General features: G+C 39.5%; 1 protein-coding gene across 1 annotated transcript in view; it reads right to left on the minus strand.

Moving 5' to 3' along the window:
• Positions 1-5,341: 5,341 nt before the first annotated feature.
• The window catches only part of ACAD11 (acyl-CoA dehydrogenase family member 11), a 140,610-nt gene continuing 131,917 nt past the window's right edge, over positions 5,342-14,034 (minus strand). Inside the window, exons 18-20 of the mRNA XM_007936963.2 lie at positions 7,873-7,989; positions 6,748-6,857; positions 5,342-5,456 (exon numbers count right to left, since the gene is read on the minus strand). Coding sequence (XP_007935154.2) covers positions 5,342-5,456; positions 6,748-6,857; positions 7,873-7,989 — 342 coding nt within the window. The remainder of the gene's footprint in view (positions 5,457-6,747; positions 6,858-7,872; positions 7,990-14,034) is intronic.

Here is a 14,034-nt window from a genome sequence, read left to right on the forward strand (position 1 = left end):
TGGATGAACTTGGAGGAAATTATGCTGAGTGAAATAAGTCAATCACAGAAGAACAAATATTGTATTAGTCTGTTATTTGCATAGTCCCACCCAATAACCTGGTGGGAGTTACAAAGACTTTGGTTAGAAAAGCCATACCATGCAACTCACTATACTGAAAAGGGATAACATGTGACTTATAATTCAGTTATAATCATAAGACCATCCAGGCTTTGGTTTCATCTATAAATTTAGATTATGGATCATAGTCAAGGTCTCTTTCATTCAAAAATTGTGTGATTTTTTTTTTCCCAGACTTTTTTTTTTTTGTGATTTCAGTGAAAGTTTACAGAGCAAATTCACTTTCCATACAGCAGTTCACATACACTTTATCGCCACTGTAGCAAATTATTGAACCCAGCAAAGAGGTGGTGGGTGCTGTGTGAGGGATGGGTGGTGTCAAAGTTGTAAAGACAGCTGGAGGTGGCAGAATATATCTGGGATCCTAGGGGAACACTAGAAGGCCAGAGTGAGAATGTAAGGTGAGTAAGGAAGAAGAGCAGTGGGAGAGATCAGAGAAGCGGGGAGAGCTTCTGCAATCTCTACTCTTGCCCACCTGAAAAAGTGGACAAATGACTCTTCCCCAGAGGTATATAAGCCATCGGCCCAGCAGAGTGAAGGGGAGCTGGGTAAAATGCCTGTGGAGACCCTGTCCAGTGCATGCATTCTCATTTGACCAATACTTAGTTTGGGTGTCCTGAGAGAGTGTCATATTCCCTGATAAATGATTACCCTTCCTTTGTTCACATATGTGTTGGGTGAAGATAAAGCCAAGGAAAGCCTTTGTTTCACAGATCTTATCACAACCACACTATCACACTAGAATGTTCTTCATGATAAACACAGAGCCACCACAGTGAGAACCAAACCAAATTCAAACTCACTGCCATCGATTCTGACTCATGGCGACCCCCACTGGGTTCCCAAGGTTGTAAATCTTTATGGAAGCAGACAGTCTCATCTGTCTCCCTTGGAGTAGCTTCTGGGTACAAACCACCACTGTTTGGTTAGCAGCCAGATGCTTTACCACCACCAGAGCTCCTTCAAAAAGAGAAACAAATCCAAATATTATGGCAGGACTGTAAATCTTAAGTGCTCTTTTCCCTGAATTAAGTGCCAACATTTCCCCAAATCCCTGCTTATTTGGAAAATTCTAACAATCACCAGAAATGGTTTTGTTTCTCTTAGGTATCCTGACTTCCCTCTGTACCTAGCGCTGACCACAGCCCTCTGGCTGATTAGACTTGGATTAGACATTAGTGGGAAAAGGAAATGTGTATTTCTCTGAATTGTTAAATACTCATTCAACACGTATTTGATCAATTTGCCCAAATGCTGTGCACCCCTACAGCAGTGGCATGATGTCCTGTCTCAACCTGTCTTTCTCCATCTCTCCCAGCCCATTCCAGGCCTGTTGTTCAACCTCTGTGTACACCAGAGTGGGCTCCGGCTCCCGTTCTGTTTGCACATCTGTAAGTGAGGACTTTGCCCTCTCACCAATACTGTGCTGCAAATCAGAGATCAGGAGCATCTGTGCACTCTCAGTTCTTTACTCACTCACTCACAAGCTTAATGAGCACCTACTGGGTGCCCTGCATGGTCCTGAGGACTGAGCAGACATCAATACCCACAAAAGTGAAATAAGTGAATAGAGAGGGAACAGGTGGTGGACATTCTAGTGAGCAGTCAGACAAACAGATACAGAACGTGTCAGCTGAGTGCTATGGAGAGAATAAAGGCACAAAGGAGGTGGAAGATAGCAAAGGATGTGGTGCTGGGTTACAGCAGGTGTTTGAGAAAGGACTCTCTGATAAGGAGCAGTATCTAGGAATTTCAGGGTCACTCCTCTCAGGGAGTAAGGACTGAGGCTCAGATGCCCATCTTCTCTGTTGGAACAGCAGCCAGGAGGCTGGGGATGGAGTGAGTCAGGGGGTGCAATCAGTGATGTGTCTGAGTCAAACTCATATAGGCTCCTGACGACCAAGGCAAAGAATGATTTTTAATCTAAGTGAGATAGAAGCCTGCAAAATTTTGACAGGGACATTCAGGCTACTGTGAAAACAGGCCAGAAGCCTTGTCACAAAGTTACTGCAGAAATCCAGGCAAAAGAAGATGGTAGAGAAATAAATACAACAGATAGGTACTGACCAGAAGTGCTAACAAGAAGTCCCACTGATTGGTCTATCTCAGCTCTTTGCTCTGCTCTTTGAGGAAGGACCAACAAAAAGGAGAAGCCAAGGCCAAGGCTGCCTGGCTCTACTGAGAGGGACATTTTTTCATATAGCCTTTATTTAAGAACTTTACTGATTTAAGTCCCTTCAGAACCCTGGTTTGGTGGTTAAGTTTGTGTGTCAACTTGGCTAGGCCTGGTTGAGTGGCTGGGCAGCTGGATGTAGTATTCCCCATCATGAGACTGGTAATCAGCTACATGGTGGAATCTACTGGGAGCAGCTGAATAGCTGCCTTTGGTTATGTGGTCTGCTTCCTGTATATAAGAAACAGCTTTAGGAATGGTCTGTGGTTTATGGCATGCTTCATCTCTGCGTGTCGCTATGTCGTTGTTCAGCAGCCTACCAAGCTCTGCTGACCTTGGGCCTTACAATGGACTTGGAGGAGCCTTTGTAACTAACTACAGGTTGAAGAGGAAATCGGCCCTTCCACAATCAGTCCAACTTTCTGTCACATTTTCTCCAAGTTAAAAATCTCTTCTAACAAACAGATCCTTACTTGGTTACTCCCCTGGACAGGCACGGCTACCCATCTGGGGATCCTAAATGTTTTGCTAAAAAAATATTATGGCCTCTTTTATGAGGCACCTTACTGTGTCTTCCCATTCTGGAGTCACGGGTCCCTGCTCCTCTACTGCTGACCACGGTGTCGTGCCTTGGAAATCTTGGGTCTCGGGTAAAACGTCTGGGTGTGAAGGAGCTCCTCCTGAATGGTGAGTTCTCTCCTCCTTCTTTCCTAAAATGAGATTATTATAAAGTCTTAGTTTAAAACTGTGTTGTTTCAAATGCTTGGGGACCTGGGTGACTGTCCTGGGTGGCCAGCTGCATAGTGACTCCAGTGACAGGCAAGGAGATGGAGGCCTACCTGAAGCTCACAGACTTACCGTCAATCCATTCACTCACCACTGCTGTGGCAAAGCTCCCTGATCTTCTTATTTCATCCTCTGGATACATTTTTTCCCTTTCAAAACAGTCTTTACTATCCTTTTAAACATGTTTTTATTTGAATAAATGAAAGGTACGGGAGAGGTGAGTATGGATCACATGGAAAGCTGCCTTAGGGATGCCAAAATGCATGACAGACAGAGATAAATAAATTAACTGAAAAATCAACAAACATTTCAGTCAGCTTGCCTCAAACACAGAAAAATTACCACAAAGTTATGTTCCACACATAACCTTTAATTCTGATTGTTCCAAAGCAATTCTGGTTTCTTCTAGGTCATATATTTAAAACTAGCAATAAGATTAAATAGCTTGTATGATAAGATTTTTATACACTTGAAATAAGAATGTGTTAGAAAGTGTTTTATGGTGTTTCACAAATTTCAAGGTGCTTCTACATGGCCTCAGAGATTCTCACAATGAACTGTGATGTAGGTAAGGGTCCTCTAGGTATAGAAGCTGACCTCAATGTATGGAAAAGAAAATGAGGTACAAAGAAGACAGACACACAGATACACATTCGGAATCAAAATCCAGGTCTCTTCTCAAGTCCTCACTCCCAACTCCCAACCCAGGATGAAATTAAAATAGTGATTGAAACCATTTCTGGAAATCAATTAACTTATGTCTGTTTCTAATAAAATAGTTCAAACATTTTTAGTAATGAAAGTACTTTTACTTGAAAATTTAAAAATTTACCAATTACTATTCCAGTAGCATCCATCTTCAAAAGGTAACAAGAACAGGTGAAATTAATAACACATTTTATTTAACCAGATATATCCAAAATATTGTCATTTCAACATATCAATATTAAAAAGTATTAATGAAATAGTCTATATATTTTCAGACTAAATCTTCAAAATTTGGCATTTCTTATTTTGGATGATAAATACATATTTAAGATATTTGCTTTGCATTTAGATTTCATAAAATTTACAGTTAAAAAAGTAGACTGACATTCCCAAATTATTCCAAGCATACATAAGTTTTCCACTTAGTAGAGTATCAGTTTTAAAGTGATTAAAATTTTTAAAAATTCATTTCCTGTCTCAGTAGCCACATTTCAACTGCCCAAGAGCCTCATGGGGCTAATGGCTACTATATTGGGCTATGCTGATTTTAAACAGCCTCAGAATGTTTGCAGACAGTCTTTGCTGTTGACAGGATTGCATTCAGAGTGGGCTATCTTTAAACTCTTCTCAAAGCTTTGTAACTTTCTTGTGGCTTAAACTGTCCATTAATCTCATCAACATTTTTACAGAACATTTAAATTATGCTTAATTAAATTTTCTCACAACGTGCCATATTTTCTAGTAAACTTTATACCACGTTCAGATTTTATGCATGAATGTTTCCTGTTGGATTATAAAGAGGCTTATAATGATATGAGTTCTAAAGCAACTCAATAGTCAAGCTTCTTTTTCTAGTGCACACTCGGCTCAGCTATCAGTCAAGCAGTAGACAGGCCTATGGGGTGAACAATAACACCAGGGAGGTACCCACCTTAGAACAATCAACTGTACGAGATCAAAAGGGCAGTATTTGCCCAGGGATAAAGCTCAGAAGACTGGAAGGGAAAGAAAAGAAGGAAGAATGGAAATGGGAGGAAAGGGGAGAGTGCTATTACATTGTGGGAATTGCAATAAATGTCACAAAACAAAATGTGTATGAATTGTTGAACGGAAAGCCAATTGGCTCTGTATTTTCATCCAAATCACAATTTTTTCTTTTTTTAAAAAAAGGAGGCCTCACTATGTTTTTATAATGCAATGATTAAATATTGCTTGAATATTTACTTACATGGAACAATTCCTGAAAATCAAAAAGCAGAAATATTTTTATAGCTTTGCTTTAGTGCTCCAATTTACTTCATGGTCTCCTTACAATTTGAGTGTTTTAAAAAATAAATGTCAAGCTAAGTACCAGACTCAGTGACAACAGCTACAGAATTTCCTACTTAAACCTATAAAACCCATTGATCAAAACAGATGCTAAAATCAATACCAACTGTGAGTAATTAACCCTGTTCTCAAGTTGCTCCAAAAATATAATGTGGATGAAATATTGGAGCCACTTAAACTGGTAGAAGGAGAGCTTCTGCCGGCGGAATGTGCAGTGTTACCCGCCTACATTTTGGCCACCAGCCCTTTGGCTTGGTCACGCAGCTCCATTCCTGCGATTGCTGAGAGATGAACTTCATCCGGCCCATCTGCCAAACGCAGAGTTCGGATTAGGGCATACCTGGAAAAACAGAAAGAGCAGGATGGGGGTTATCAAAGGGGAAAATGATACTTTAATATCAGCTGCTCTGATTCTAAGTCAAAAACTCACAGCTGGCAAGTCAGATCTGACTCACAGTGACCCCTCCTTGGGTTTCGAAGGCAGTATCACTATGGAAGTAGATTGCCCAATCTTCCTTCCCAGGAGTGGCTGGTGGGTTTGAACCACCATCCTTCTGGTTAGCAGTCAAATACCTTAGGCACTATGTCACCAGAGCTCCCATTCTATATCAAGACTACATTAATTTTTGAAACCCTATGAGGACAGGGATAAGAAAAGGAATACAAGGAAAATCAAGAAAGTAAACCAAGAGCTTCTAAAATCCCCTTAAAGATCCCAATTTGGGAAGTGGAAGCCTAAATGGCACAGGGCAATGGGGTTACTCTCACTTTTGGTTTACTGCAGAGCTTATTAGAAGTTGCCAAAACTAAGACATATCTTAGATATGCCATAGAAAGTGAATGATACAGCACTATATATTTAGTTCTTAAGTTAAAAATTGATGTATTAAAATTTAATTTTTAAAAGCTGTTAGGCCACTGGACTTAAGATGGTGCTGTAAATATGTGTGGGGTTGACAGACAGGACATGGAGAATGTTCCTTCTTGACTCCCAATAATCAGAATCTAAACACAGAATTGTCAACAGCATGTACTGCTGCTGACTCAGCAGACGCCTGCCTCAGGCAGGTGGTAAGTAGTCCAAAGTGCAAACAGAGCCCGTCCCTGGGCTCCCTTTGGCCATCCCTGCTCCCCGACCCCACCCCCATATCTACAGTCCATGAACCCTCAGTGACCTCTCATTGTAAGCACTAGCATTATGAAATGAAAAAACAATGGTGATCATAAGACCAACTATTTATTGGTGCCCAGTGCTGTACTAAGGTACCTGTATTTCTTCATTCAGCCTTCAGTTACACTTTACAAAATTTTAATAAAATGAGCAAAACACAAACCTGTTGCTATTGAGTCGATTCTGACTCAGAGCGACCCTGTAGAACCGCCCCGTAGGGTGTCCTACACTGTAATCTCTATGGAAGCAGATGCCACATCTTTCTCTTGCATAGTAGCTGGTGGGTTTGAACCACAAATCTTTCAGTTGGTAGCCAAGTGCCTAAGCATTGAGCCACCGGGGCTCTGCTAAAGTAAGTTTGTATCTTTATTTTTTTCTTAAACAATCAGTGTCAAAGTATCCATAGATTTTAACTCCCAGCTTATGAAATGCAGATAGTTATTGAATACCATCTACTCACATGTTAGCCAGAGGGTAGTCCTGGGAAACACCTGCTCCTCCACACACTTGAATGGCCCGGTCAATGATTTTGCAGACTGTTCGTGGGGCAGCCACTTTGATCATTGCAATCTATAGAAGCAAGATATTATAACAATGCTCTATTCTTAAGACTATAAAAAATGTGGCAGAATTTGCTAGACCCTGCTTCTTTGTGAAATGAAACAAGGGAATTTTCCCACACACTATTCACTATAAAACCTTTTTATTGAAAGGTAACAAAAAGATCTACCGTAATGCAATTAATGACCATACTTCAATCAATACAGACCTTCTGGAAAGATAGATCTCTTCCAAATCACATTTTATCCATTTATTTGTACTTGTCTTATTTCCAAAACGTTTTAGGCAGCCAATAAATCACAATCATTACTTTAGGGATTATAAAGAGAGTTCAAGAGTCTTCACTAATCAGTTTTCTCTTAGCAATTTTATGAACTTTTAGAATTAAATAACTAGTATTTATTCTATATAAGCCAGAAACATAAGAAGGCAAGAATTAAAGGGCTACTTATGAAACATTTACTAGGTGGCAGCATAGTGCTATGCATTCTGTCTTGACTACTCTTCACAAGAACCTTAGGGCATAAGCAGAAAGATTAAATACTTGGCCACAGCTCAAAAAGCTAGCAACCAGTGGTATAACCAAAAAAACAAAACCTCACTATCCTGGAGTCAGATCAGACTCATCTGACTCATAGCAACCCCTCCTTGGGTTTCGAAGGCAGTATCACTACGGAAGTAAATTGCCCAATCTTCCTTCCGAGGAGTGGCTGGTGGGTTTGAACCGCCAGATTTGTGATTAGTAATCAAATGCCTTAGGCACTATGCCACCAGAGCTCATCTGGGATTTCCCCCACTTCTTGCTGCTGCATCTCACAATTGCTACAATAGTCCACATCTTGAAAGTCATAGCTCAAAGCAGTCCAGTGGAAGGGGAACTAATAAGTGACAAATATTTACAATCTTTAAACCATAAATAACATGAGGGCCTCCAATATTCCGAGTGATATTAAGGCACCATGAAACTGGAAATGCCTAATGGGTGAGAGAAACCAGAGAAGGCTGGGCAGATGGCGGTCCTCACCTCTTTCTTAGCGTGAGCACTGCCCACAGTGTCAATGCTGAAGGCAGCTTTCAGGGTCAACAAACGGATCTGTTCAATGGCAATGCGGCTTTCAGCAATCCAGTGGGCAACTACCTCCTGTGAGAGAGCAAAAGGCAACAAAAGGAAGGAAGAGGTAAGCTAGAGTCTGATGCTGTTGTTGTTAGGTACTGTCAAGTCATCTCCGACTCATAGCGACCCTATGCACAGCAGAACAAAACACCGCCTGGTCCCGCGCCAGCTAACGTATCAGTGTTTCTTTGTTATTCATAAGGTTTTCCCTGGCCAATTCTTTGAGAGGTGGATGGCCTCTTCCTTCTTCTTAGTCTGTCTCAGTCTGATGACCACATGTAATATAGCATTGCAATTTAGTGCAAACAGTCTCTAGGCTAAGTACTGTTCATACACCATGCCCTCTATGTCTTAAAATGGAAGAGTTAATTTGTCTGGTATACACTGGCCCAGCCACATACTTGTGAATGTTGCATTTAATAGTGGTAGATTTTAGACAATTTTATTTGATCAGAAAAATGATTTGTTTTGGATACCTCGATGCCTAAAATCAAGAAGCACTCCTCATTAGCCCTGTGGAATACTAATCACGTGCTTTCATTGAAACATGGTTAAATGTATGCTGGTGGAGACTGCTAATAGACATAATAGATAATTCTCCGGACAATTTCAGTGTGGAGATAGTCCAGCAGTCTTTTCTTGTGCTGTTGTCGCAACCCGTGTGTGTGTACAGTCTATGAGTTATAGCACATGCATAGATTAATGTAACAACCAATCAGGATACAGAAGAGTTCTGCCATCCCACAAAACTTCATGCTGTTCCTATTTAATCATAATCTCCTCAACATCTAACCTCTGGCAACCACTGATGTGTTCTACGTCACTACTGTTTTGCCTTTTCCAGAATGTCATATAAATGGAATCATATAGCATATGATTTGAGATTTGAATACTAGTTTATTTCACTCAACATAGTGCCTCTGTATTTCATCCAAATTATGGCATGTATCAATTGTCCATTCCTCTTTTAGTGCTGACTAGTATTTCATTGTTGGAATGTACCACAGTTTGTTTACCCATTCACCTGTTGAAGGGCATTTGGGTTGTTTCCTGTTTTCAATTATTAGTTAACAACCAAAAGAAGCTGCTATAAATATCTGCATATGGGTTTTTGTGTGGACATATGGGTTTCATTTTTTAAAGCAGATAACAGGAGTGGGATTGTTAGCTCATATGGCAAGTATATGTTTAACTATATAAGGAACTGTCAAGCAGTTTTTCAGCATGGATGAACCATTTTGCATTCTACCAGTAGTGTGTGAGAAGTCCAGTTATCCTCATTCTTATGAGTACTTGGTATTGTATTGAATTTTTTATTTTGGCCATTCTAACAATGTGTTAGGAGCTCTGGTAGCGTAGTGCCTAAGGCATTTGACTGCTAACCAGAAGGCTGGTGGTTCAAACCCACCAGCCACTCCTCGGAAGGAAGGTTGGGCAATCTACTTCTGCAGTGATACCGCCTCAGAAACCCAAGGAAGGGTCACTATGAGTCAGATCCAACTGGATGGCAGTGCATTTGGTTTTTTTGGAATAATGTGTAGCAGTATGTTTTTGTGATCTTAATTACATTTCTTAATGGCTAATAATGTTGATCACCTTTTTATGTGATTATTTGCCATCTGTATCTCCCCTTTAAGACTTTTGCCCATTTTTAAATTGGGTTTTTGGTTTTGTAACTGTTGTGTTTAGAGAGTTTACCCAAAAAAGAAACTCACTGCCATCAAGTCAATTCCGACTTGTAGTGACCCCCAATGAGTTTCTGAGAAGGTAAATCTTTACAGAAGTAGACTGCCCTGTCTTCCTTCTGTGGTGTGGCTAGTAGTTAGTGGAGGTGCTAACCAACCTTCTGGTTAGCAGTCAAATGCCTTAGGCACTGTGCCACAAGAGCACCTTTAAACATATGTATGTATGTGTATGTGTATATATGTATATATATAATCAGGATACAAGTCCTTAGTGAGATATGTGATTTGTAAAAATTTTTTCCAATCCACAGATTGTTTTTCATTGTTTAAACAGTGACATTCATAGAACTAGAGTTTGTGTGTGTGTGTGCATGCACTTCGGGTGTAAATTTACAAAGCAGATTTGTTTCACATTTAACAGTTCATGCACATTTGATTTCACAGCCACAATTACAATCCCCAACCATAAAAAACTCTCCTTCCCTCTACTCCCTGTGACTACCCCCTCCCTGTGCCCTTCTTATCTATGCATCCCTGTCAGTCCAGGTTTCCTTCTATATGAATGCTGCCCCTCTGATGTCTCATGGGTGATTGATCCAAGGGGTGCATCTCCCTAGGGTAGGTGGGTGCATCACCCTGGGGTAGGTGTTCTGCATGTAGGTCTTTCCACTGTTGGGCTGAGAGCCAATCCACGCGAGTGAATCCATTTCTAGGCCCAAAGGATAACCGGGGGCCATAGTCTTGGGGGTTCCACCAATCTCTATCTGACCAGTAAATCTGGTCATTTTTGTGTTTTACTTTTGTTCCACGTTTTTCCTCCCACTCTAACCAGGATCTCCAATTCTGGTCCTTTTCCAAGTGCTTGGCATTGTTAGCTGGGCACTATGTCATTCTTCTGGTCTCTGGATCATGAAGGCTGAGGTCCTCGTGGTCCATCACATCTTTGAACTAATTGTTTCCAAATGACTTTGATTTTCTACACTCTTCTTGCTCCACATGAGAGGACACCAATAGTTGCATCTTACATGGCCACTTGAAAGCTTTTAAGAACACAGTTGCTACTCACCAAAGTAGGACACAGAACAAGATATCTATGTACTATGTTGTACCAATTGATCATGATGTCTCCCAAGACTGTGGTCCCAAGTCTGCAGGCCCAGTGATTCTTTCTCTCAAGGTGTTTGGTTGTCTCTGAGAAGCTATTCCAACCCTATCCTCTGTTACTTCTGTAATGTATATGGATAATTTTGTAGCACAAGTGCATATGTAAGATTGTCTTCAGCTAATTTCTCCTTGGTCTAGGGTATATTCCTGTTCACTTACTCCCACCTGATCTTCTCACCTGTTTGTGCATTTACCCATTGCCCAGTGTTTGGTGCCACTGGTAATGCAATATTGTGCATGTAACAGTATTTGCCTCTATCATCTATATCTTTTGTGCACGTTTCTGTGTCCTCCCTTTCCCCACTGTCACCATGCCGGTCACAGACTCTGCCCATACCATCCCTCCCCTCACCCAAATCACTAGTCTAAAATTTTCCCTCCCCTTCCCTCCCATTCCCTATAACCAACAAAGTGAATCTCCTTCCTTGAGTAAACCTTTCCTTGATTTTTCACAATAATGGGCTTATACAATATCTGTCCTTCTGTGATTGACTTATTTCATTCAGCGTAATGTCTTCCAAATTCATCCACATTGTGAGATGATTCATGCATTCTTCATTATTGTTTAATGTTCCACAGCATTCCATTGTGTGAATGGATCATAGTTTGGTTATCAGAACAAAAGGTTTTAATTTAGAAGAAGTCAATTTTTTCTTTTATGGATCATGTTATAGTGCATGTCTCTAAAAGCATTTTGCATAATTTCAGGCCACATTGGTTTTTCTCTTATGTTTCCTTCTGAAAGTTTTATAATTTTACATTTAGATCTTAGATCCAAGATCTAAATTTTACATTTAGATCTGCTATCCAATTTTGTATAAGATATCTTGTCAAGGTTCATACTTTTCCATATGGATGTCCAATTGTTCCAACACCATTTATTAAGTAGACCAACATTTCCTCATTGGATTTTCTTTGCACTTACATAAAAAAAATCAATTGGCCTCATCACTATGGCTAATTGATTTTTGAAAAGGGTGCTAAGTCCATTCAAGGGGGAAATAATTGTCCTTTCAAGAAATGGTATTGGGATAATAGATTTCTACATGTAAAAGAATAAGGTTGAATCCCTACCTCACACCATAAACAAAATGGACTCAAAATGGATCAATTACCTATACTTGAAGAAATAATGGCTGACAACTTCCCAAATTTGATATAAGACACAAACCTACAAATTCCAGAAGCTAAGCAAATCTCAAACAGGATAAATTCAAAGAATGACATGCTAAGAGCCATCATAATTAAACTTCTGAAAACTAAAGCCAAAGAAAAGAGGGAAATGATACCTCACCTATAGGGAAAAAACAATTGGAAAAACACCAGATTCCTCATCAGAAACTATGGTGGTCAGAAGGAAGTGACATAATGTTTTTCAGGTGCTAAAAGAAAAGAACTGTCAATACAGAATCCTATATTCTGTGAGGCTATCCTTCAGCAATGAAGAGGCAATTAATACTTTCTCAGAAAAAAGAGAAACTAAGAGAAGTTTTACCATCATGTTCTAAAGGAAAGCTCTCTAAAGTTATCTAAAAGATGAAAAAAGGAACCTTGGAAAATCGAGTGGTAAGAAAGAATACAGTAAGTAAAATATCCCTAAATACACTTTCTTTTTCTTCACCTGTTGTTTTTTCAAAATTATATAAATGAAATACCAGGAGACTGTAATAGGTTGTATATATGTATGTATGTGAATATATGTGTATGTATATCATTATATGTATGCATCCATCCACATATGTGTATATATATGTGTCCAAGAAGCTCATAGAACACCACACAAGATAGATTCCAAGAGAAAAACACTGAGGCATGTTGTTGTTTTTGTTGTTATGTGCCGTCAAGTCTGACCTGACTCATAGCGACCCCTCCTTGAGTTTCCAAGGCAGTATCACTATGGAAGTAGATTGCCCAACTTTCCTTCCAAGGAGTTGCTGGTGGGTTTGAATCGCCAGCCTTCTGGTTAGCAGACAAGTGCCTTAGGCACTAAGCTACCAGAGCTCCTAGGCAGATAATCAAATTCTCCAAAACCAAAGACAAAGAAAAAATTTTGAGAGCTGCCCTGGACAAAAGAAATATTACCTATAATAATCAAACAGTTTGACTCCAATTACTCAGCAGAAACCATGTAGGCAAGAAGGCAATGGGACGGCATATATAAAACACTGAAGGAAAAGAACTTCCAACCAAGAATCCTATATCTAGACAAATTCTCCAACAAATATGAGGGTATAATCAAGCCATTCCCAGACAAACAAGAATTAAGGGATTTTGTGAAAACCAGACTAGCCATACAAGAAATGCTTAAGGAAGTTCTTCCAATTGAGAAACCCACAACAGAGATCAACAAAATCAGGATACATGACATCAACATTAAAACCAAATCAGAAATAGAAACTCAAAATAAGACCATAAAACACTGTACACTAAAAACTAAGGAAGTCAATCAGCACAAGACAAAAGCAACTAATCATTACAGGGAACGAAACTTCTAGGTACAAACATGAACACATATTAACTGAATTAAAAGGGACAATAGACAACTCTACAACAGTAGTAGGAGACTTTAACCCAGCAGTTTCAAAGAGGAACAGGTCAACTAGAAAAATCTCAACAAAGATAGAGAAGAATTCAACAATACAATCAACCAATTCGACCTCATGGACATATACAGAGCATTCCATCCAACAAAAGCACAATTCACATTCTTCTCCAGTCCACATGGATCCTTTTCCAGAATAGACTATACACTAGGACATAAAACAAGCCTCAATAAATGCAAAAGCATTGAAATACTACAAAGCATCTTCTCAGACCACAATGCTATAAAATTAGAAATTAATAATAGGAAGATCAAGGAAAAAAACGTCAAACATGTGGAAGTTGAACAATTCATTGCTCAAAAACTACTGGGTAATGGAACAAATAAAAACTGAAATAAAAAAATTGCTAGAAACAAATGACAATGAAGATACGTCATACTAAAACCTATGGGACACAGCAAAAGCAGTACTTAGAGGACAGTTTATAGCAATGAATGCATATCAAAAAAGAGGAAAGAAACAAAATCAACACTCTAACTCATCAATTCCAACAACTAAAAATAGAACAACAAAAGAATTGTACAGCATCTAGAAGTAAGGAAATAATAAAGATCAGAGCAGAAATAAATGAAACAGAAAACAAAAAAAAATAGAGAAAATTAACAAAACAAAAAGCTGGT

This window comes from Orycteropus afer, unplaced genomic scaffold (assembly GCF_000298275.1).
Source record: "Orycteropus afer afer isolate SDZICR_OR568_19922 unplaced genomic scaffold, OryAfe1.0 scaffold00003, whole genome shotgun sequence".
In the NCBI taxonomy this organism is placed as follows: Eukaryota; Metazoa; Chordata; class Mammalia; order Tubulidentata; family Orycteropodidae; genus Orycteropus; species Orycteropus afer.